The 24,028-nt window shown below is 44.9% G+C and overlaps 1 protein-coding gene across 1 annotated transcript; it reads left to right on the top strand.

Moving 5' to 3' along the window:
* The first annotated feature begins 19,315 nt into the window (after positions 1–19,315).
* On the top strand, positions 19,316–22,817 carry LOC134568887 (serine/threonine-protein phosphatase PGAM5, mitochondrial-like). Its single transcript, XM_063427586.1, has 5 exons — positions 19,316–19,344; positions 20,209–20,333; positions 20,520–20,608; positions 20,701–20,831; positions 22,247–22,817. The coding sequence occupies exons 3-5, from the start codon at positions 20,528–20,530 to the stop codon at positions 22,395–22,397; spliced, it is 363 nt and encodes a 120-aa protein (XP_063283656.1). The 5' UTR covers positions 19,316–19,344; positions 20,209–20,333; positions 20,520–20,527; the 3' UTR covers positions 22,398–22,817.
* Positions 22,818–24,028: the final 1,211 nt, after the last annotated feature.

A 24,028-nucleotide genomic window follows, 5' to 3' on the forward strand; every position in this document is an offset into this window, starting at 1 on the left:
CCATAACACTGTATACTTACTGACACTGTATATAAGTACTAATCATTGTCGTCTAATGCATGTCTAACACCATAACCATAATAATAATTGTATTGTGACCTTAAATTGTACTTTGACCTATGCTGTACTGTAACTACTATTTGTAAAAGACGATGTTACTGGGGTGTGTTATAGACGGGTAATTCATATATAGAGAATTATAGCGTGGGTGACTGTATAGTTTCGCCAAAGGGCATAATATCGATTACTTAGTGACTGGTGTAACAGCTGTGTGTGTACGGGAATTCCCTGAGTGTTTTTATCGTGTTATTGTGTACATTTCACTTGGTAACTGTACCACGTGGTGCTGTTGCCGGAAGAAACGGGTGTGACTGTTGAATAGAGTGTGTGTATAGCATTCGTTGTCAACGACGCTCCATTGATAAGTATGGGCGCGTCGGAGTCGACGATTTTGGATCCCTTAGGTTGTATGGTGAAGAATTTTAAAAAGGGATTTACAAAATGTGATTTGGGGGTTAAAATGTCCTCTGTATGTTTAGTCACTTTGTGCACTAGGGAGTGGCCTACTTTGGTCGCGGCATGGCCGCCGCGTGGCAGTTTGGATCCAAATCTGGTACAGCGTGTACACGTGGCTGTATCAGGTAGGCCTGAACTTTACGGACAGTTTCCATACATTGATTGTTGGAGGCAGGCCGTAAACGACTCGCCAAGATGGATCCGGATATGCCACGAGGAGCAATGTTGCCTCATGGTGGCCAGGACTTGTTTGTCCACTAGGACCATGGTTAAGCCCATTTTGGACACTCCCCCTGAGTCCGAGATCCCTATGCCGCCCCCTTACTTCCCTGTAGAGGGAAGTGATACAAGTACAGGAAGTTCCACACCCACTCGTTCGTTGACCCCATCTACTTCCTCCTCCAGCTCAGAATCCATCCCACCCGTTACTAAACCTCCCCTTCCGGTACCAACCCCCGTTAAACCCATATATCCTGATTTGGCGCCAACTCAAGCTTCCGGTCAGGCTTCTTCTAGCCCGGCTCGGAATATTCTATTCACCGACCTTCCCCAAAATCAAGCTTCTACATCCTCATGTCTTACTACCCCCCGACCGGAACCTCTAACCGACGCCCTTCCACGTAGCCCTATACTAACCCGACAACTGACCGGTACCCAACGACCCAAACATTATCAGATGCCTCTTCGTTTGAATCCTGGGTCAGCCTATCTTGATGCCACAGGTCAAATGGTGTATGCTGACCCAGTCTTCGTATATGTCCTGTTCACGACTACCGATCTCTTGAATTGGAAGACCCACAATTCCTCGTAGACTGAGAAACCACAAGCCATGACCGACCTGTTCACCTCGATAGTCCAGACGCATAATCCAACCTGGGCTGATTGCCAGCAATTATTAATGACATTGTTTAATAATGAGGAGAGGACTAGGATTAATCAAGCGGCCATTAAAGCACTGGAGGAAGAAGCCCGTACTTTAAATCAAGCCAATCCAGCAGCATGGGCCGCAACTCATTATCCAAATACCGATCCCGAATGGAATGTTAATGGCGCAGATATGCGTCACCTAAAAGCCTATAGAGATGCTATAATTGCTGGCATGAAAGCCGGAGGGAAGAAAGCCATTAATATGTCGAAGACAGTTGAGGTGATTCAGAAAAGTGATGAAGCACCTAGTGTCTTTTATGTCCGATTATTGGAGGCATACCGCTTGTATACCCCCTTTGATCTGGAAGACACTGATAATTCCCGAATGGTAAACTCTGCCTTTGTCAGCCAAGCCTACGGAGATATTAAGCGCAAGCTACAGAAGTTAGAAGGGTTTGCAGGAATGTCTATCACCCAACTAATGGAGGTAGCAAATAAGGTGTACATGAATAGGGAATCAGAAAGTAAGAAAGAGGAAGAGCGCAAGATGTGTAAAAAGGCGGATATGCTAGCGGTAGCGATCGCAGGCGTAGATAGACGGGGCCCAGATAGAGGCGATAGTAGGTGGAATAGGGAGCCCTTGAGTAGGAATCAGTGCGCGTATTGCAGAGAAGAAGGGCATTGGAGAAGCGAGTGTCCAAAAAGAGAGCAGTACGAGAGAGACCCACCCAGGGCAGGTTATGGAAACTTTAGAGGCAGAGCGAAAGGTAGAGGAGGTCCCGGAGGGAGTAATGGTAATAGAGGAAGTGTAAGAGAGGATAGGTACTATCACGCAGCGCAAAGGTCCCGCGATAGAGAAGGTAGGGACTTTGTAGGATTGGCTGACACGGTCATGGAGGACTATTGATACCGACCGGGCTCCATCCCCCTTGGTCGAGCGGAGCCTATGGTCGATGTATCAATAGGGGGAAAAAGGAGTGCATTCATGATCGACACTGGTGCTGAACATTCGGTGGTGACTAACCTAGTTGCTCCTCCATCTGGAAGAACTATTACCGTAATAGGAGCAACTGGAAGGAGTGCTGCAAAACCGGTTCTTAAAAGTCGACTCTGTACATTGGGAGGCCACGTAGTAAAACATCAATTCCTTTACATGCCTGAATGTCCAGTCCAATTGCTGGGACGTGATTTGCTATCCAAATTACAAGCGCAGATTACGTTCCTACCAAACGGAACAACATCCTTAAAGTTTAATGGACCTTCAGGTATTATGACATTATCCATACCAAAGGAAGAAGAGTGGCGACTTTATACAGCGTTGACTAGCCAAAACCCTAGGAGTGATGAATCCTTATTCAACATACCAGGAGTTTGGACAGAGAACAACCCACCAGGACTGGCCCGCAATATTCCACCTATTAAAATCGAACTAAAACTTGGGGTTTATCCAGTGAGCCTACGACAATATCACATTCCGCAGAAGGCTAAGAAGAACATTCAATCTTATCTGGATAAGTTCATACGGTATGGTATCCTAAAATTCTGTACTTCCCCCTGGAACACCCCATTGCTGCCTGTTCAAAAGCCCGGTACAGATGAGTATCGCCCTGTGCAGGACTTGAGAGCAGTCAATGATGCGGTTGTTAGTATACATCCAGTTGTGCCCAATCCATATAACCTGCTTGCTTTAATTCCGGGCGGGGGTACCTATTTTACAGTCTTAGACCTCAAAGATGCCTTCTTTTGCCTCCGAATTGCCGCAGAAAGCCAATGTATCTTCGCTTTCCAATGGGAAAATGCTGTAACGGGCTCAAAACGCCAAATGACTTGGACAAGACTGCCCCAAGGGTTTAAAAATTCACCTACCCTGTTCGGTTCAGCTCTAAGTCAAGATCTACTGGATTTCGAGTCCATCCCAGGAGAGTGTGTTTTACTACAATATGTAGATGACTTGTTGATAGCCGCAGTTACAAGGGAAATATGTCAGCAAGCAACGCACAATCTACTACACATTCTCTGGAAGGCAGGATACAAGGTGTCTAGGAAGAAGGCTCAGTTGTGTCTGCCAACTGTCAAATATCTGGGATTCCATATCTCTGAAGGTCAAAGGATAATGGGGCCAGAGAGAAAAGAAGCTGTGTGCCAAATACCAACACCCAAGAATAGAAGACAAGTGCGAGAGTTCTTGGGGGCAGCAGGCTTCTGTAGGATATGGATTCCCAGTTACGCGATATTGGCAAAACCTCTGTATGCTGCTATCAAGGGTACAGAACACGATCCCTTCCTATGGACCCCAGAACAGCAAAAGGCATTTGAAGATGTGAAGAAGGCTTTGATGAGTGCCCCAGCATTAGGTCTGCCTGATCACACACGACCATTCTACCTGTATGTACACGAGCAAAGAAGAATGGCTGTGGGAGTATTGACACAGTACTTGGGATCATGGCAAAGACCCGTTGCCTACATGTCTAAGCAATTGGATGCAGTGGCCAGCGGACTTCCACCTTGTCTAAGAGCCGTAGCTGCAGCCGCCCTGCTGGTAGCTGAAGCCGATAAACTCACTCTGGGTCAAGAACTTTATGTACGAGTCCCACATGCAGTACAGACGTTGTTGGATTACAAAGGAAATCATTGGTTTAGTAATAGCCGTATGACTAAGTATCAAGCAATGTGTGAAAACCCAAGAGTGCATTTAGAGACTGTAAATACCTTAAATCCAGCTACCCTTTTGCCACAACCTACTGAAAGTCAACATGATTGTTTGGAAGTGATGGATGAAGTATTCTCAAGTAGACCAGATCTTCGTGATTTTCCCATCCAGAACCCCGATGTTCAATATTACACAGACGGCAGTAGTTATGTGAAAGAAGGGATCCGCTATGCAGGATATGCAGTAACAACGATAGACAAGGTGATAGAAGCTCGGCCACTGGCAAAAGGAACATCAGCACAGAAAGCAGAATTGATAGCACTGACACGAGCGTTACAATTGGCTGAAGGTTTAAGAGTGAACATCTACACGGACTCCAAGTATGCTTTTTTAACCACTCATGCCCACGGAGCTTTGTATAAAGAAAGAGGACTATTGAATTCAGAGGGCAAAGAAATCAAGTACGCAGCTGAAATCCTACAACTATTGGAAGCAGTATGGGAACCGAAAGAAGTCGGAATTATACATTGTCGAGCGCATCTGAGAGGAGATGGTGATGTAACCAAAGGAAACCGGATGGCAGATAATGCAGCTAAGCGTGCCGCTGAATCAGGAAGACAGGAATATGTGGAACATATAGCTGCTCTTATACCAACCCCACTGTCTCAATGGACTCCAGTTTATACAGCTCAAGAATAGGAGTGGTTAAAGACTGAACCTGGAAAGTATTTGGAGAACAAATGGTATCAGTTAGAAGATGGGAGAATAGTTATTCCATCATCACTAGCGGTAGAAATTGTCCAAAACTATCACAACGGGACACATTCTGGGAGAGACAGTACAGAAGAATCTCTCAGAAAACATTTCTACATACCAAGATTGTCCAACTTAACTCAAGCCATTGTACGAAGATGTGTGACGTGTGCTAAAAATAATGCAAGGCAAGGACCAGTAAAGCCACCAGGAGTCCAGTTTATGGGGGGACTCCCTATGTCCGATCTACAAATTGACTATACAGTAATGCCTAAATCTGGTGGACATCGCTACCTACTAGTAGTTGTGTACACCTATTCAGGCTGGGTAGAAGCATGTCCTACTCGTACAGAGAAAGCAGGAGAAGTTGTGAGATTCCTGCTACGAGAAATAATACCCCGATATGGACTACCCTGCTCTATAGGATCGGACAATGGTCCAGCTTTTGTTCATCAATGCCTACAACAACTGACTCATATGCTTGGTATAAAGTGGAGACTTCATACGGCATATAGACCTCAGAGTTCTGGTAAGGTAGAGAGAATGAATAGAACTATTAAGAACCAGTTGGCAAAAATGTGTCAGGAAACCCAACTTAAGTGGAACGTTCTTTTGCCCATAGCTCTGTTACGAATCCGCAGTACACCTACCAGAAGGATGGGCCTCTCTCCTTTTGAAATCATGTATGGGCGACCACCTCCCGTACTTGGTAACTTGAGGGGGTATTTGAGTCAGTTGGGAGAAGGAATTACCCGGCAGCAGGTTGTAGAGTTGGGTAAGACTATGGAGGAGGTACAGAAATGGGTACAAGATAGATTACCTGTGAATATTTATCCCCCTGTTCATAGTTACCACCCAGGACACCAAGTGTGGATTAAAGAGTGGAATAATGTACCGTTAGGGCCCAAGTGGAGAGGTCCTTATGTTGTTCTTTTGTCTACCCCTACAGCGATAAAATTGGCCGAAGTGACTCCGTGGATACATCACTCCAGGGTTAAACCAGCAGCAGTCGATTCTTGGCAAGTTACAGCAGATCCAGAGAATCCCTGCAAGATCCGGTTAAAGCGCACGACTCAGTCGGAGTGACGAGGAACCTTGTGGATTACAAATTTTATTGTTTCAGAGATTGGTAAGTGAGTGAGAAGGCCATAATAAAGCCTGTCCGCTCACCGACGTGTAGTTTAAAAGTCAGGAAAAGTCTCGAAGGGACCCCTGTGAAGACGAGCAGAACTCCATTCCCTGCAGCCCTTACATCCTGGAAGCTGAGGTGCCATCGCACGGACGAAGACTGAGGATGCCAACGAAAGATGTGCTTATGATAATGTTTATTTATATGTATTTTTATATTCAGGAAGGTAGAGGTACCGACACTCCTAGCTGTGAGGTATGCATTAAGACTACAAGAACAGGGAACCATATTTCCCAGACCCTAATTTAGCATTCGCAATATGAATGTAAAGGAGATGTATCTAGGTGTAGATATCTAAATGTAGAGTATAGTGTATGTCATCTAGGGGTAGGAGAACCTAAGTGCTTCAATCCAGAGTATCAACCACGTACAATTTGGTTGACTCTCAGGAATGGAGATCCTCAGGGGACCCTAATAAATAAAACGGTATTAGAATCCGTACATTCTTCGGGTGTTCTGCTATTTGATGCATGTAAGGCGATATCAAGTGGTAGAAAGCCGTGGAATGTATGTGGGGATCATAGATGGGAGAGAACGTATGGGTCTAATGATAAATATATTTGTCCCAGTAGTAAAAATAAGTATGCGAGTCCTAGATGCCCAAATAGAGATTATAATTGTTGCCCATATTGGTCTTGTGTGGGGTGGGCAACTTGGGGACAGACAGCAGACAAAGACATGATTGTGACTAAGTTGCCTACCAATCCATACTGTAAGTCTATGGAATGCAATCCAGTCCATATTCTTATAAATAATCCTGACCAATTCTTAGATAGATATGGTAATTTATTTGGGTTTCAAATATACGGGACGGGTTTAGACCCTGGGACAGTATTGTTTATAGGGATAGAGACCGATACGGTAACCTCCCAAACTCATCAGGTATACCATTACTTTTATGAAGAGATGAGCATAGATAATAAGATCCCCCATAACGCTAAAAACCTGTTCATTGATTTAGCTGAAAGTATTGCCGGTAGTCTTAATGTTACCAACTGCTATGTGTGTGGAGGTACTAACATGGGAGACCAATGGCCTTGGGAAGCAAAGGAGGTAATGTCCGGTTCTGAGGCAGTTGAACAAATAATATCTTCACAAGCCGATTATCAGATGAGTGTTAGAGGTAAATCTGAGTGGAGATTAAAGACCTCCATCATAGGTTATGTTTGCATAGCAAGGAAAGGAATGATGTATAATACTTCTGTAGGAGAATTAACTTGTCTAGGGCAAAAAGCTTATGATGATGATACAAAGAATACAACTTGGTGGTCGGCTTCAAATGTCTCAGAACCATCTAACCCGTTTGCAAGATATGCCTATTTAAAGGACGTGTGGTTTGATTTATCCATCACATCTAGTTGGAGAGCCCCAGCAAATTTGTACTGGATCTGTGGTAAGAAAGCCTATTCCGAGTTGCCACAGGACTGGGAAGGGGCATGTGTGTTGGGTATGCTCAAACCATCCTTCTTCTTGTTACCTATTGAAACAGGTGAGACTTTGGGTGTTAAAGTGTATAATGTGAATCATAGGAAGAAAAGGGGACCCATAGAGATAGGCGCCTGGGAAGATAATGAATGGCCTCCCCAGCGTATTATAGATTATTATGGGCCAGCTACATGGGCAGAGGATGGTACCTTTGGTACCATATAGAACCCCAATTTATATGCTCAACCGTATTATAAGATTACAGGTGGTGGTTGAGATTATTACTAATGAGACCTGACAAGCGCTCAATCTTCTAGCGAAGCACAATACCAGGATGAGGACAGCAGTGTACCAAAATAGATTAGCCTTGGATTACCTATTGTCAGTAGAGGGAGGTGTATGTGGGAAGTTTAACCTGAGCAATTGCTGTCTTCAAATAGATGACGAAGGGCAAGCAATAGCTGAGCTTACTAGCCATATGGTTAAAATAGCGCATGTGCCTACTCAGGTATGGAAAGGGTATAATCCAAGCAGTTGGTTTGGTAGCTGGTATGAGCAGTTTGGAGGGCTTAAGGCATTGGTAGGCGGAGTCCTACTGATTTTAATGTTGTGCCTACTCCTACCATGTCTTATCCCCTTAGTAGTTAGGTCTGTGCAAAGCCTGATAGAAAATATAGCAGAAAGGAAGGCTGCAGCACAGATAATGGCCATATATAAATATGAGGCTCTAGATCAGGGAGAACCAATGCAGGAAGAGGAGTGTTAAGGGATTCACATCATAGGAAAAGTCTGGTCTGGTTCATGGTAACCTGAGGTGTATGCAAACCAAGGTTAAGTGATGCCTCAAGTAATTGTGAAATATCAAGAGGCATCAAAGGGGGGAATGTGGTGGAATCTCGGTAAAAATAAATTTAGTAGGCCGAGATTACCACGTGGCATGTGTACGTGCATATGCTGACGTATCGATCAGTTGGTTGCACGTGGCAAGATACGATCAGTAGTGTACGGAGCATGTGCGAGAATACAGGATGTAGTATTCCCCTCCTCCATTGTGCTGGACAGGCCATGCGGTCAAGCAGGAAGTTAATTCTTATTTGTATTGATTGGTTAAGAGAATGTGCGGGTGGAGCTTAATATGGGAGGAGTTATATGCCTATATAAGGAGCCTGCACTATTGTCCGGGGCTCAGAACTTGCTGTATTTTGGTGACATTAGTCCCTCTGAGTCCTGATCGGTGAACCGAATAAAGAATCTCTTCCCTCCTGAAGAAACCTGTGTCCATCTCTCTGTGCTTGGCTTCCGTCAGTTTCTCCGGTATCAATACCACTGTAAATTCTCTAGGTCTTCAAGGGACACTATAGTCACCTGAACAACTTTAACTTAATGAAGCAGTTTTGGTGTATAGAACATGCCCCTGCAGCCTCCCTGCTCAATCCTCTGCCATTTAGGAGTTAAATCCCTTTGTTTATGAACCCTAGTCACAACTCCCTGCATGTGACTTGCACAGCCTTCCATAAACACTTACTGTAAAGATAGCCCTATTTAGGCTTTCTTTATTGCAAGTTCTGTTTAATTAAGATTTTCTTATCCCCTGCTATGTTAATAGCTTGCTAGACCCTGCAAGAGCCTCCTGTATGTGATTAAAGTTCAATTTAGAGATTGAGATACAATTATCTAAGGTAAATTACATGTGTTTGAAAGTGAAACCAGTTTTTTTTTCATGCAGGCTCTGTCAATCATAGCCAGGGGAGGTGTGGCTAGGGCTGCATAAACAGAAACAAAGTGATTTAACTCCTAAATGACAGTGATTTGAGCAGTGAAATTGCAGGGGAATGATCTATACACTAAAACTGCTTTATTTAGCTTAAGTAATTTAGGTGACTATAGTGTTCCTTTAACCCCTTAAGGACACATGACATGTGTGACATGTCATGATTCCCTTTTATTCCAGAAGTTTGGTCCTTAAGGGTGTAACGGATCCACTGGCACCCCGACTGGGTACCTCCGTTGAAAGATGCTCCTAGCGCTTCCAGAGGACTCCAAGCACTCCACCAGACACCATAAGCACCGCAGGCTGCAGCTATCTCCCTTCAGAACGAAGCAGGAACAAGCTCTTACAAGAGCTCAGTGATTATAGCAAGGGAATATGCCTAGCATAGCAATCCCTTGTAGCAGGTTCCCCCAATAAGACACAGGACTCAAGTTGAGGGTAAAACAGGAACTCAGGACTGGGACACCCAGTCTGGCTTTTATTACAAACAAGTACATACAGGACACTCCCAGGGGGAGGATGAAATTAACCAATCACAGGGATGTACCTCCCACACATTTCCTCCTCTTAGATTAACAGTTAAACCAATTATTACATACAATAAAAATACAGTTTTTACACACACACTGTAACTTTAAAACCATACATTCAATTTGCATATTCAGACTCAGCATACATCAAACATAAACACTTCCAAAAATCAGCCAAATCCCTCCAGTGGATCAAAAGTTAGCTGGAAGTCCTTTATGACCGACCGCAAGCACAATTTCCTGCCCAAAACAGTTCCATAGATTTGGGCTGTGCGATCGGTCAATTTCATGCCGAAAAAACGACTAAGTCCCATTTCGAACGGGACTTAGTCTCTGGAGCTGCAAGTTCCGTATGGAAGAAGGTAAGGGTCAGCGGTGTTCGGCAGAATGTGTAGCCTATTTCAGTTCCACAGAATCTTTAGCATACCCCGCTGACCGCATTCGAGGAAACCAAGATGGCCGCCGCCACGTGCAATTAACCGGCAGTAACCTCACAGCCTGGGAGGTAAATTGCCTGCACACTTTAGCTTCTGGGTGGTCCGCCTGTGTGGTACTTGGTTCAGTAAGCCCTATTTACTGAACCAAGTGGGGGAAAGCCAGGAACAAGTTATTTTACCGGTCTGGGGACATAGTCTTAAAGGGGCATTGTTCACCAAAGTCACAATATGTCCCCAGACGGTTCTTAAAGGGCCATACACACCAATAAAAGTCCATACGTTTTCAGGGGCCATAGTCTTAAAGGGTATTGTTACCCAAAGTCTCAATAGGTCCCCAGACAGTTCTTAAAGGGCCAGCAGCAGTACAATAAAATACCATTCACTTTACTTAAAGGGCCAGCAGTCGCACGATAAAATACAATATGCCCCAAATATGTCCAGGGGCCATAGTCGCAGGGCAGGAGGCTAGCAACCAGGCTTCTCCAGTTCACAGTGGCGAAGTTGGTTTCGCCACAAAGGGGTTAAGAAACAGTAGAAGGCGATGTAAATGGCTGCCTTAATTACGTCATTTGTGTGGCTTTCGAATGGGTTTGTGACCAGTAAATTGGAGAGGTCTCTAAATATGGGTCCGTCAATGAATATTCTGATGGAAGTAGGAGGTCTATCTGATTTGTTAATGCCTTTAAGGATGGTTTTAATGGGATATGAGTTGAGAAAGAGGTTGTGATTAGGGTATGTGGTGAGGACATGATGTTGGACTCCTTTAAGTTAAAGTTTAATTTTGGTCTTGATGAAGTAGTTCTCCTGCAGGTGGAACTCCATGGTAAACCTGCGGAATACCACTAATGCCCTGTCGTACTCTGTTTTGGTATCTTCTGATAGAGCAGTACCGGAAAGTGACCGAGCATTGGTCATCAAATTGGTTAATCCATAACCAGCTCTTGAAATACAGGAGTTCAGGACAAGTGCTTGTTGGCAGTGGAATGGATCTCGAAAAACTCTTGAAAATAAGATCGGGACAAGACATCAGCTTCAGTTTTAGCCACTCCTGGGGTGTATTCACATATAAGGTAAAACTGCAACTTTCGGTAAGCCAAGTCAATTTTCAGAGCAACCGGATGGTGGTCAAAGAAGAAGAGCGCCCTTCATTGATTATCTTGCATGCCACCAAGTTGCCATCAAGTTGTTGGAGAAACATTTGACTGCCTTGCGGGACCAAAGATGACCTCAGTACACGATAGGTTACAGGTGAGATGTCAGTCATAGAGTTTCACATTCGCTGACGGTACTCCCCTTTCCCAGGACATCCGCAATGCCCTGGAGGTTAGTCTGCAGCGGTTATAGTATATACAAACAACTGGTGAGTGGGGGTTCAAGTGCAGATATGTGCAGGCAGCCTCTGAATATAGGGTTACTCCCAACCCTCTAAATTACAGAAAAGAGAAAAATAAAAGGAACCAGCATGCCACAATCACTACAGTATATTTATAATTGCAGCTGGAATGTGGAAATCTCATAAAAAGAGAAAAAACATAAAAAATGACACCGTAACCTTTAATAAACATAAAATGTATATAGAGTATCAAAACACTCACATAGAAAAGTGGCATATAATAATTAAATTAAGGCAAAAGTCCCACTGTGTCCTATAGGTGCAGTTCAGTCCACGGTGGAAATTGTTCTATAGGCCCAAAGGTCAGAACTCCACTGCTGCTTGACTTCTGGACTCATTCTTTCACCTCGCCTTACTGCTGCTCGGCGCCGAGCTGCCTCACTTAGGTTGTTAGGTCGTCTGTCCCTTACCCAATCCTGTAAGTCAGCAGATACCCAAAAGGATTCATCGGCTTTGCCCGACAATTTACCAGACAAAATAGTGACCCATTGGTCTGGTGGTACCTGGTGTAGTGAGCACTGCCTCTCAAAATCAGCCAAATATCCATCTATTTCTTCCTCACTTTCTACAAAAGCTTTAAACGCAGTAAACGGTATTTTCCTCCCTGTAGCAGCGGGTGGAGGAGTAGGAACTGCATATGTAGTGGCTTGTCTAGCTCTTAACAGTTCAGTTTCTTGTCTCCTCTTAGTTTCTATCTCTTCCTTTGTGTCCCGGAACAGCTGGTTTATTAGTTCCGTGGATGTTGCTGGATACAAGGCTAGTCTCCGCTGTACAATGGCAGTAAGTACATCGTCCTCGCTGACCGGTGCAAGGGGCTCAGTTATTTCCATGGATCTATCCATTTCGTCTAGCTCCAGCAGGTCAGCTATCAGCTCCCTCCGTGGTCTGTTGCTGGCACTCCTACCACGACTCTCCAATAAATCTTTTAGTGTGGGTCTTTTCAGCTTGGCATACTGAGATTCCATTCAGCACTTGCTCCTTGGATAAAAGGACCATCCCACCGCTGCCACCAATGTAACGGCTACCCAGGTAGTGAGAGGGTATCAGCCGTTGGTGACGTCCTTTTCCCCTGCAAGCTGCTGTGTAGAAGTAAAGTAAAGCTGGTATAATCCCATCCACGAGATCCAGAGGGAGAGTCAGGTTCAGCTGTAAAAAGAGCAGAGTAATAATCCACAAGAATCCCCTTCCAAGAACGAGACGAGGCTACGTTTTGAAGGGTCAAGAAGAACTGAGGACTGGAACACACAGCCTGCTTTTTATTACAGTTACATGCAAAAAGAACACTCCCAGGCGGAGGTATAAAATCACCAATCAGATACAGGGTACAACCCACACATCCCCTCCCCTCAGATAACCATTTAACACAATTAACATGTACAGTAATTTATCTACGTTCTGGATGTACCCCAAAAACAAGATAGGTATCCCCAGATAGCCCTCGTCCAGGGGACCAACATATCCAAAAATCAGTCTATTCGGACAAATGGTTCGGGAGTTATAAGGTTCCAAAGTTTTGACCGACCGCACAGACCAACTAGCCGAAAATAGTTCCATAAGTTTTGGCTTTGCGGTCGGTCTCCGTTCTACAGTGAAAAGATATGAAATTCGTGCCATCCAGTCGAATCTCGGTGGTCGCTTGAATCCCCATAGTTTGTTAAGTCTTTCTACCAAACAGCAGGGCGTTCGGTAGCTTTGGCAAGAATCCCCGGTGCTATGGAGGTCTCAGCAGTGTTCGCCTAGAAGCGAAGCCGATTTTAGTTCCAGACGATGACTGGCAAACACCGCTGTTCGTGCGCAAGATGGCCGCGAACACGTGCAAAGTCCCGAAATGGCGGCCACCTATACTTTACACAGTGGATTCGTGCAAACCCATACGAACTGAGGAAATGGAACGAAAAGAGGATATAAACTGCAATTCCCTTGATTATTCTGACAGACACCAGGAACTTGTAAGGATCCGTTACACTGCTGTTTAACTCAATCAAACAAACCTGGACATCCTCACCCTTAACGCTATATGCCTAACACTGTTAGAGGCAGAGGAACACTATAGTATTCCTAATACTATAATGTACCTTTAGCTATTGCTAGGATAATTGGAGCAGACAGGGTTAGGTAGATAGTTCTTTGTTCTTAAAATTAATGCTTCAATATAATCTACATATTGTTTTCTTTTTTTTTTTATACAATCTAACTGTATTCACTTTAGTACATAACTCTGTTACCTTAAAGGGACTCCTCACTACCCAAATTCAAAAAGAATGAAACATAATTAAATAAAATCCCCATTTAGTAGATATACTACCAATGAAAACATCCATGGATTTATGCATTTTTTTTTCATTTGGGGTATATATATAAAATATCATACAAATGCTGCAGATCTCTTGTCTGCAGCTTTTGCAAGCCATACCCTTCTTCCAAAGCCCAGACTTTCAGTGGCTGTCCAAACACAACCTTCCCAATGCAGCTCAATGAGAAGTCCGTGCAAGGCAGGTACTTTGGGCAGTTTTTTTAGGTGTTTGGAGTCAGGGCCGGTGCAAGGATTTTTGGGTACATAGGAGAAGATGTATTTTTCCGCCCCTCCCCCCCAAAAAAATAACATCTTCACCTATGTGCCGCTTACCCGGCCACTCTCTCCGTCCATTATTGGTCCCCTCCCTTCCCTGTCCCTTAGTGTTCTTCAAACCTCTCCCCTCTTTTCCCTGTCCCTTGGTGTTTTTCTCCCCTCCCCTCCCTGTCCCTTGGTGCACCCCGCACCCCCTTGGTGGTCTCACTCCCCTTCCTGGTGTGCCTCCTACCTCTCTTGTAGCATTGCTGAGTAGAGGATATCCACTACAGGAGATTTTCTGTACCTGGCCGGACTGACAGGGAGTGCTCTCTCAGTGAGCACCTCCGGTCAGTCTGGCCGGGTACAGGAAACAGAAGCTCCTGTACTGAGCTCCGCCACGCTACACTCAGTGGTGTATACACACTGACAGTCACACACCCTCATTGACAAACACACAGACTCACTGATCTGACACACACTCATTCATTGACACACACACACACTGACACTCATTGACAGACACACTGATAGTCACGCACAGACTCAATGACAAAGATACTCTCACTGATTTGACAGACACTCACAAACACACACTCATACTCCCACATGCAACATTCATACAATCACTCACAGACATACACACATACACTCACTCACAGATAGTCACTCAAAGACACACATACACTCACTCACGCACACACAGACAGTCACTCACAGACACACAGACAGTCACTCAGACACACAGACAGTCACTCAGACACACAGACAGTCACTCACAGACTCACAGACACACAGTCACTCACAGACAGTCACTCACAGACACACAGACACACAGTCACTCACAGACACACAGACACACATACACTCACACACAGTCACTCACAGACACACAGACAGTCACTCACACACTCACACACAGACACTCACACACAGACACACAGACACTCACACACAGTCACTCACAGACACACAGACAGTCACTCACAGACACACAGACAGTCACTCACACACACAGACACACTCACACACATACACACATACACACATACACTCACACACAGTCACTCACACACACACAGACACTCACACACACATACACACATACACTCACACACAGTCACTCACACACAGTCACTCACAGACACACAGACACTCACACACACAGACACACATACACTCACACAGTCACTCACAGACACACAGACAGTCACTCACACACACACACAGACACTCACACACATATGACTTCATATTCCGGCTCCCGCAGTATCAGCAGAAAGCGCGCGAGGGAGCAGAGCGGTGAGATTAGAGCTCCCTCGCCACGTCTGATCTCAGCACTGCCGCACACCGCGACAAACACACAGACTCACTGATCTGACACACACTCATTCATTGACACACACACACACTGACACTCATTGACAGACACACTGATAGTCACGCACAGACTCAATAACAAAGATACTCTCACTGATTTGACAGACACTCACAAACACACACTCATACTCCCACAGGCAACACTCATACAATCACTCACAGACATACACACATACACTCACTCACAGATAGTCACTCAAAGACACACATACACTCACTCACGCACACACAGACAGTCAAACACAGACACACAGACAGTCACTCAGACACACAGACAGTCACTCAGACACACAGACAGTTACTCACAGACTCACAGACACACAGTCACTCACAGACAGTCACTCACAGACACACAGGCACACAGTCACTCACAGACACACAGACACACATTCACTCACACACAGTCACTCACAGACACACAGACAGTCACTCACACACTCACACACAGACACACAGGCCCTCACACACAGTCACTCACAGACACACAGACAGTCACTCACAGACACACAGACAGTCACTCACACACACAGACACACTCACACACATACACTCATACACAGTCACTCACACACACACACACAGACACTCACACACACATACACACATACTCTCACACACAGTCACTCACACACAGTCACTCACAGACACACAGACACTCACACACACAGACACACATACACTCACACAGTCACTCACAGACACACAGACAGTCACTCACACACACACAGACACTCACACACATATGACTTCATATTCCGGCTCCCGCGGTATCAGCAGAAAGCGCGCGAGGGAGCAGAGCGGTGAGATTAGAGCTCCCTCGCCACGTCTGATCTCAGCACTGCCGCACACCGCGCCGGGGGTCCAGAAGGTGGCCTGGCAGGAGGGAGAGCTTCCCTCCTGCCGGTCACTGAAATCTTGTGCCCCCAGAGCCGGTGCGCCCTAAGGCAGCCGCCTGTGCCGCCTTATGGACGCGCCGGCCCTGTTTGGAGTGTTTGTTTCAATTTTTGTTTTGGTTTACCTATACATTGTGTAACACCAATGTTTCATTTCTGCATGGATTTTTTTTTACATCCACTAATTTTTTTCTTACCTGATTCCAGCTCCGATGCCCCTTGGCCCTGAGTCGAGGCTCTGCTTTCTCCAACATCACTCGACAAGGGGACACTAACGCGCATGTGTGGCGAGTGCGGTGCGCGCATTATTCCTCCCTATAGGAAAGTAATAAACCAAGGCTGTCCCGTGGGGAAATAGCTGATGCTGGATGTCCTCATGCAGAGCGTGAAAATGTCCAGCGTCAGTTAGCGGACCAAAAGTCTGGTAACATTCCGGAAGCACCTCTAGTACCTGTCTGTCTCTAAAACTGCAATGTTATACATTGCAGCACTAAGTGCAATAGGGACACTGTACTCAGACTACTTAAAGAGACTCTCCAGTGCCAGGAAAACAAACCATTTTCATGGCACTGCAGGTCCCCTCTCCCTCCCACCTCCCATCCCATGTTGCTGAAGGGGTTAAAACCCCTTCAGTGACTTACCTGTAACCAGCCCCGATGTCCCTCGGCGCTGGTTAAAGCTCCGCCTACGCTCATCCCCCGCCAACGTCAGCCGGTGGGGGAGACCTATTGAGCATGCGCGGCCGGTGGCGCACATGCATTAGACCTCCCCATAGGAAAGCATTAAAAAATAATTTCAGTGCTTTCCTATGGGGATTTCGGCGACGCTGGAGGTCCTCACATAGCGTGAGGACGTCCAGCGTAGTTATAACACACAGACAGCCACTAGAGGAGAACTTAACCCTTCAAGGTAAATATTGCAGTTTATGAAAACTGCAATAATTACATTTGCAGAGTTAAGGGTAGTGGGAGTTGGAACCCAGACCACTCCAATGGGCAGAAGTGGTCTGGGTGCCTGGAGTGTCCCTTTAAATGAGCTGAAGTGGACTGGGTGCCTATAGTGTCCCTTTAAGCAAAGCTTGTTTTGATCCTCTTAATCAGGCTTCCCCAAACTCCGGCCCTCCAAATGTTGCTGAACTACAACCCCCATGATTCTCAGCCTATCTATTTCATTCATAGAATCATGGGAGTTGTAGTTCAGCAACATCTGGAGGGCCGGAGTTTGGGGAAGCCTGCTCTCAATGCTCTAACTCAAGGGTTCCCAACCCAGTCCTCAAGTACACCCTACCAGGCCAGGATTTAGGAACTACCCTGTTGTGCCTAAAGTGTTTTTTTTTCTTTCTAAAAACACCTTAGACACAAACGGATAATCCCTAAATCCTGGACTGTTAAGGGGTACTTGACGACTGGGTTGGGAACCCATGCATACTCATACATGAAGTGAAAAAGAACATTATTTGTACACATCTCTTCAAGAATACATATATTAACAACTGTATGATATTCTGATTTGATTACAAATAATGAGATTTTAAAACAAACTGAGCTTTGTTGCCTTTTATCACTTTCCTTTGCAGGCTAGGAGATCTGAGAAAAATCATTTCTGATTATTTCTTGATACATTCCACGGTCAAGTTACCCTGCTTGCGCAGTACACAGAGCACATTCCTATTGATTTGAATCTCCTGCCCCCTATTAGCTATAACAATCTGCACCATGTGTCCCCTACAATTACATAATTGCAGTAACATCACAGTGCCTACAACTGGGTGGGAAGTTTGAACTAGTCGCTACCTATAAATTCCAGGCTCAGTGGTGGCTTTAGCATTATTCTGGGATTGATTTCTTGGTAACATGTTTCTCCGTAGAGCTGTGATTGCGTTTGGTGGCTCTGCTTTTGCAATTTTTGCCTCTGTGGCTGTGGGAAAGAGTGGTGATGATTCTGGTTTTCTATGTCCACCTATAATCCCTGGGCGCTGGGATTGGAACTGGGATTGGTAAGTATAGTGCTGTAGACACCTGCTTTGAATAACACAGCAGGAATTAATAGAATTTTTATATATTTTACTCAGCTGGGGAGTTCCTCTGGTTTCCAGGAGCTGATCATATCATAGATGTGACGCTCAGGGTGGGGAGCGAAGAGACTTTATCGTAGGACGGTTTGCCTGGTTTATGACTGATCCAAATTGTGATCCATTTCACATTAAAGCAGCGGTTCCCAACAGTCAAGTACCCCCTTAACAGTTCAGGATTTAGGGATTACCCAGTTGTGTCTGAGGAGTTTTTTAGAAAACCCTTTACACACAATAGGGTAATCCTGGACTGGTAGGGGGGTACTTGAGGACTGGGTTGGGAACCCCTGCATTAAAGGAACACTCAAGCATTGTAACCACAAGCATGTGCTGTAGTGATTATGGTGCCCTCAATTTGTAAGCAGTCAAACAAGACTGGTTTGACTTGTTTCATGTGGTCTGCTGTGTGCTGTTTACTGCCTTCACTACTTCTGATGGAAAGCTGGAAGCTTCTGTTGGCTGTCCTGAGCTCAACCCTGCATGGCAGGCTTTCAGCTCTTTGCTGGAAACGGGGACCAGCATCAGGTGGACCCCAGGTAATTCAAACTGTTCTAAAATGTCTGACTACTGTGAGAGGAAATGTGGTGTGGTAGTTGATGGCCTATATATTCGGCCTGATTTACTGAACAGCTGCCTGAGGTTTGAGAGTTAAATGTCCCAGGGAGAGATGTTAGGTTTGCAAGATGCATTACTGGTACTCTGCAAACCACGGTATGGGTCCCTGGGATGGAGAACAGGGTGGGCCAGTGCTCCAATAGCACCAGCTGCTAAGTAACAGTCAGACCAGAACTTTTATTTTGCTTAATAGTTTCACTTGTGCACCTCACCTGTATCTGATCAATTAGCTAGCAGGCTTTTAAAAAGAAGGGATCAGCATGCTGCAGGGTGAGGAGGAAAAGCCAGAGGAATGGTGTCTTGCAGGTATACATTTTGTAAATTGGCAAGTGGGAAAGCCTCCCAATTCCAGATAGGGATTTGCTGTGTATAGTAAGTGCTCAAGCAAGAGCAAGGAATTGTGTTTTGTTTATTTTTCACTTTTTGAAACACTTGTGCAGGTTATTTAACCTAAGATGACTTTTTTATTTTTTTCCTTTTTAGTAACCTACTCAGAAGTCGAGTTTTTAAAACCAACATTGCAATGTGATTGCTCAGCATCCTATATTGGGGTTTGTAACATCCTAGCTGCTACATTGAAATAATGGGACAATTTCTGTTAAGTGCAAAATTTGAATAGAAATGGCATAGCCAAGCTGGAAACAAAGTTTCAGTTCTGTCTTGTTTTTGGCACATTGTATTGGTGACTGTACCCTGTTTGCACCACGTTTCAGAATGATCTACACCTATCGTCTAAAGCTGGTCATTACTAGTTCTTAGTACCATCTCTTTAAATCTCCACTTAATTAGGTTCTTCAAATGTAGCTTTCTGATGCATTATTGAAGGGAATAGTGAAGCATACAACTCAGATGGGGAGGAATTAAAGGCCTTTAGAAGAAAAAATGCAGTAACACAAATCTAGTTGTTTTGTTTTTTTTTTCTATGGATAAAACTGGGATTTGGGGTCTTCCTTTACCTCTTATTGAACATGGAGTGACTTTATCTTTCATAAAGCCGTGAACCAATGTCTCTAATACACTTGAAACATCTGGAAGGATGTACAGAGAAGGAGCGTGAGTGTAAGCTGCAGGAATGGAGGGGGTGGGGCATTGTAGGCACCAGAACAGCTGTAGTGGTTATGGTACTTGCTAGTTCCTTTAACAAGCTACATGCTGTCTTTCTTTCTACAGGGCGTGAACAGGACAGCGTCTGGCACTTCTTGCAGTAAGTGAAGGGAATAACTTTAGCTGCATTATTTATTCGTCATTGACCAGATCCACAGAAACTGCTGATATCATCAGTAAGAATTCACCAGGTGAGCCATATGTACAGGGGAAGGAAAGGTTTTACTGGACCCTCTATTGCACATGTGGGATTAGACTGCTGCATGTAGACCTCTGAAATCCCAATTCTTGCTGCCTATGCATATTTTGAATAGTTGCAGAATAACCATTATTGAGCTGTTTTGGTGGTGGTTTGGCTTTCTTTAATCTTCTTATAGATATTAAAATGTGCAGCTCCAGTCTGCTTCACGAAGGACCTCCAATCCGACCAGTTCCTGCGGAATCCAAGTGGATACCAGATCTTTATGTAAGCTATATCTAGTGGTGACTCTATTTTTAAAGCGTTTCTGGTGTGCATTCTGTTTCTGCTTTTAACCCTGGTCGTTGTCTCCATCTTAGTATTTTAAAGATGGCCCACGCATTGAGGCTGCATTCAGGAAGTACATCCTCCGTGCAGATCCAGAACAAACAAAAGACAGTTATGAAATAATAGTCTGCCATGATAATGTGATCCGCTACTTTGTATGCAGGTAAACTGCTTCCACTTATCATTCTAAATAATCTGTGGTCACCACAGGTATCTTCCAGGGCCCTCTATTCCTAACCTGCATTTTTTGTTTTTGTTCTTTAAACACCCTTATTTAACAAAGTAAATGGAGTACACTAAACCCAGAACAACTATACAAAATTGAAATGAGAATCCAGTATTGTAAAATTGTGTGCCATTTTTACTATAATGAACTGTGCTGCTTATTTAACAGGTTTTCATCCAAATGTTATCAAATCTTGTGGTAATTGGATGGCATGTACTAAACTGACAGCCTTTACAGCAGGCTTCTGTAAACGCCAGCTCTCCAGATGTTGCTGAACTACAACTCCCATGATTCTCAGACCATTTAATTCATAGAATCATAAGAGTTGTAGTCAGGGCCGGCTGGGGATACAAAGCTGCCCTGGGAAAAAAAATGTATGCCAGCTCCATAAATCATTGCGCCATGTAAGGTTATGTCGAGAGATTCTTTTCTAATATAAAATATTGGTCCTTTCAGAGTAACTGTTTAATTATACAGTAAGCATACTCACATGCAGACAGACATGCTCATTGATATAAATGATCTCATTGACATAAAAACACAAGCTCTCATGCAAGCAAGCTCACTCACTAGCAAGCGCGTGCACACACGGCTTATTGTAGTGGTACTGTTGTCTATAGCCTGTCCCTGCAGGCTTTTTAATGTATAAACTGACCTTTCAGAGAAAAGGCAGTGTTTGCATTGCTTCAAAGTGACAATCACTCAGACGGTCACTAGAGGTGCTTCCTGTGTTTCTACATTAAGGGCCTCCACGCTCTGGAGGCACTGAACATTCCCCATAGAGATACAGTGATTCAATGCATCTCTATGAGGAGATGATGATTGGTGTAGCTTTTTGCAGCTAATCCTATGGCAAAGAATTGGATTGGCTGAGGTCATCAAGCTTTATGATCTCAGCCATAGAGGCAGGGCCAGTGGAGGGGAGACCAGCATGGCGTGGGGAAAAGTGAATAAAAAAAACACTAATGACAGACACACATTACTACTACCTGTGGGCGACCGGGGGTTGTGCAGGGCAGACAGCCGTCTGTGCTGGTGGCCGCAGGGGGAGCTGTGATGGCGGCCACTGGGGAGCTGTGCTTTCTCTGCTCCCCCCCGCCCTCGCGCGCTACTTAATGATTCCGCGGCTGGAATATGACGTCATATTCCGGCCGCAGTCTCATTAAGCTGGGGAGCAGAAACCGCACACCTTGTAGTTTGCCTGGCCCTGGTTGTAGTTGAGCAACATCTGGGGGGGCCAGAGTTTGGGGAATCCTGCTTTACAGCATTAAAAATAACCTCTCAAGACCTATATTGTACAAACTTGTCTTATGCCTTCCATGTACTGACAAAATGTATATCTTCATCTACAGGGCACTACAACTCCCACCGGAAGCTTGGCTCAGACTGCCTCTCTATCATGGTAGTATTACAAAGCTGGTGATAAAACCTGATGATGATGTGTCACTGAAGATGCTTGGTGATGCTGGCTTTATGCCTCCGGGGAAACTCACGGGAGCTTAGCTCTGAGCTGGACGTCCTCCTAGAGACACACGAGTTACCATGACTCCCTTACCTTTCTGTTTAATAGACACTCTCCAGTTGAAGCAGTCTTTCAATGCATATATTGCACACAGCATGGGTGGACCAAATGATAGTATAATTTTTTTCTCAGCCCTGCACTAAGATGAAGGTTCTAGTTTCTGAATATGCAGCACCATGTTCTGAGTTACAATGCCTTGTGTTCACCAAATGGCTTTACAACTCAAGCTTGGCACCTCCTATTGCTCACCTGTACGACATTGCAGACCCTGTAGCTATAGCTTGCCTGCCTAGTCCAAATTGCTTCTTGCAAAACAAAGTACAGTTGAAAGAAGTTACCTGGCTTGGTTAGTGTAAATACTGTATCTTAAATATAAGGGGCAGTTATAATAAAACAATGTAACAACCCATTTGTATGCATGTTGACAGGACTGCTTAATTAAAAGCAAATAAAGTGACGTCCTACTTATTTTCATTATTGTATTGGTGGCTTCTGGCTTCACACTTCTCATAGGTACTAGATGTTCTGAGCGCTCCATATGTTCAGAACTTGAACAAAAAGTTCATCCTTCATTGTATGTGGGTCGTGTGGACTTGCCACTCAAAGGGAGTATCTGATCTTGTTTGTGTTTGGCAGATACCTTGTGTGACCACTGCGGCTACTCTTCCCACCAGAACTGTATTAACCTTAAGACTTCCACCTAGGGTTTGGACATGGGCTGGTGTTTGGCCCTGGAACTCTTTTTCTCCCTGACTTCTTGAACCAGGAGTAAATCACCTGGCTGAGCCCCCTCACTTCATTGAGGGAGCATTTGTGGTCTGCACCTCCTTCAGCTACTTAAGAGCTCCCTAGTGCTCTTGGTGATTGATGGAGCACTGGGAGCTGTTAAAGTGATCTGCATCTGATATTGGTGCCGAACTCAATACTAAACCACCAGGGATCCAGCTTGCCTTCCACTAGACAATGTGAGGATATTTATATGGTGATGATCTTAACATTATAAACATTATCGAATTGATATATATTGGCACTGTTCCCCTTAATTTAATGCTAAGAGCTACTCACTATTTTAACGCTTATAGACCCTGGAGTACACGTTATTAGAGGATTTGTATTTCACACATTACAAACCAACTATAAAAATGTAGTTTATTGTGACAATGTAACATGCATGACAATCAGTGAATATTTAGATATAACAAATAAACAATACAGCAGTTTACCAGTTTTCATATAGTTCAATAGCAGTGGTGTCGCTGGGGGGGGGGCAGAGTGGTGCCATGGCCCCCCCTACATCATGCTGTGCACCCCCTTGGGCCACCCCAAATGCCAGCAATCTGCTGGCCATGTGTTTAGATTCTATTCCCTCAGGCTCTAACAGCCCGAGGGAATGCAGGAGAGAGCACTGACAGGCTCCCCAGCACAGGCCCCACCCCCAAGAAGCCCCGCCGCCGTTAAGCAGCAGCACACGACCAGAAGATGGCTGACCCACAGCAACAGGTAGGCTTGGGGTCATCTCCATCTCCATCTCCATCTCCATCTCCATCTCCATCTCCATCTCCATCTCCATCTCCATCTCCATCTCCATCTCCATCTCCATCTCCATCTCCAT

Source organism: Pelobates fuscus, chromosome 7 (assembly GCF_036172605.1).
Source record: "Pelobates fuscus isolate aPelFus1 chromosome 7, aPelFus1.pri, whole genome shotgun sequence".
Taxonomy (NCBI): Eukaryota; Metazoa; Chordata; class Amphibia; order Anura; family Pelobatidae; genus Pelobates; species Pelobates fuscus.

Excerpts from the sequence above, each read along its gene's own strand:
- LOC134568887 (XM_063427586.1), top strand. The coding sequence starts at position 20,528 with ATGTGCAGCTCCAGTCTGCTTCACGAAGGACCTCCAATCCGACCAGTT. Across the intron at positions 20,609-20,700 it reads AGTGGATACCAGATCTTTAT|TATTTTAAAGATGGCCCACG; the intron begins GTAAGCTATATC and ends TCTCCATCTTAG. Across the intron at positions 20,832-22,246 it reads ATCCGCTACTTTGTATGCAG|GGCACTACAACTCCCACCGG; the intron begins GTAAACTGCTTC and ends CTTCATCTACAG.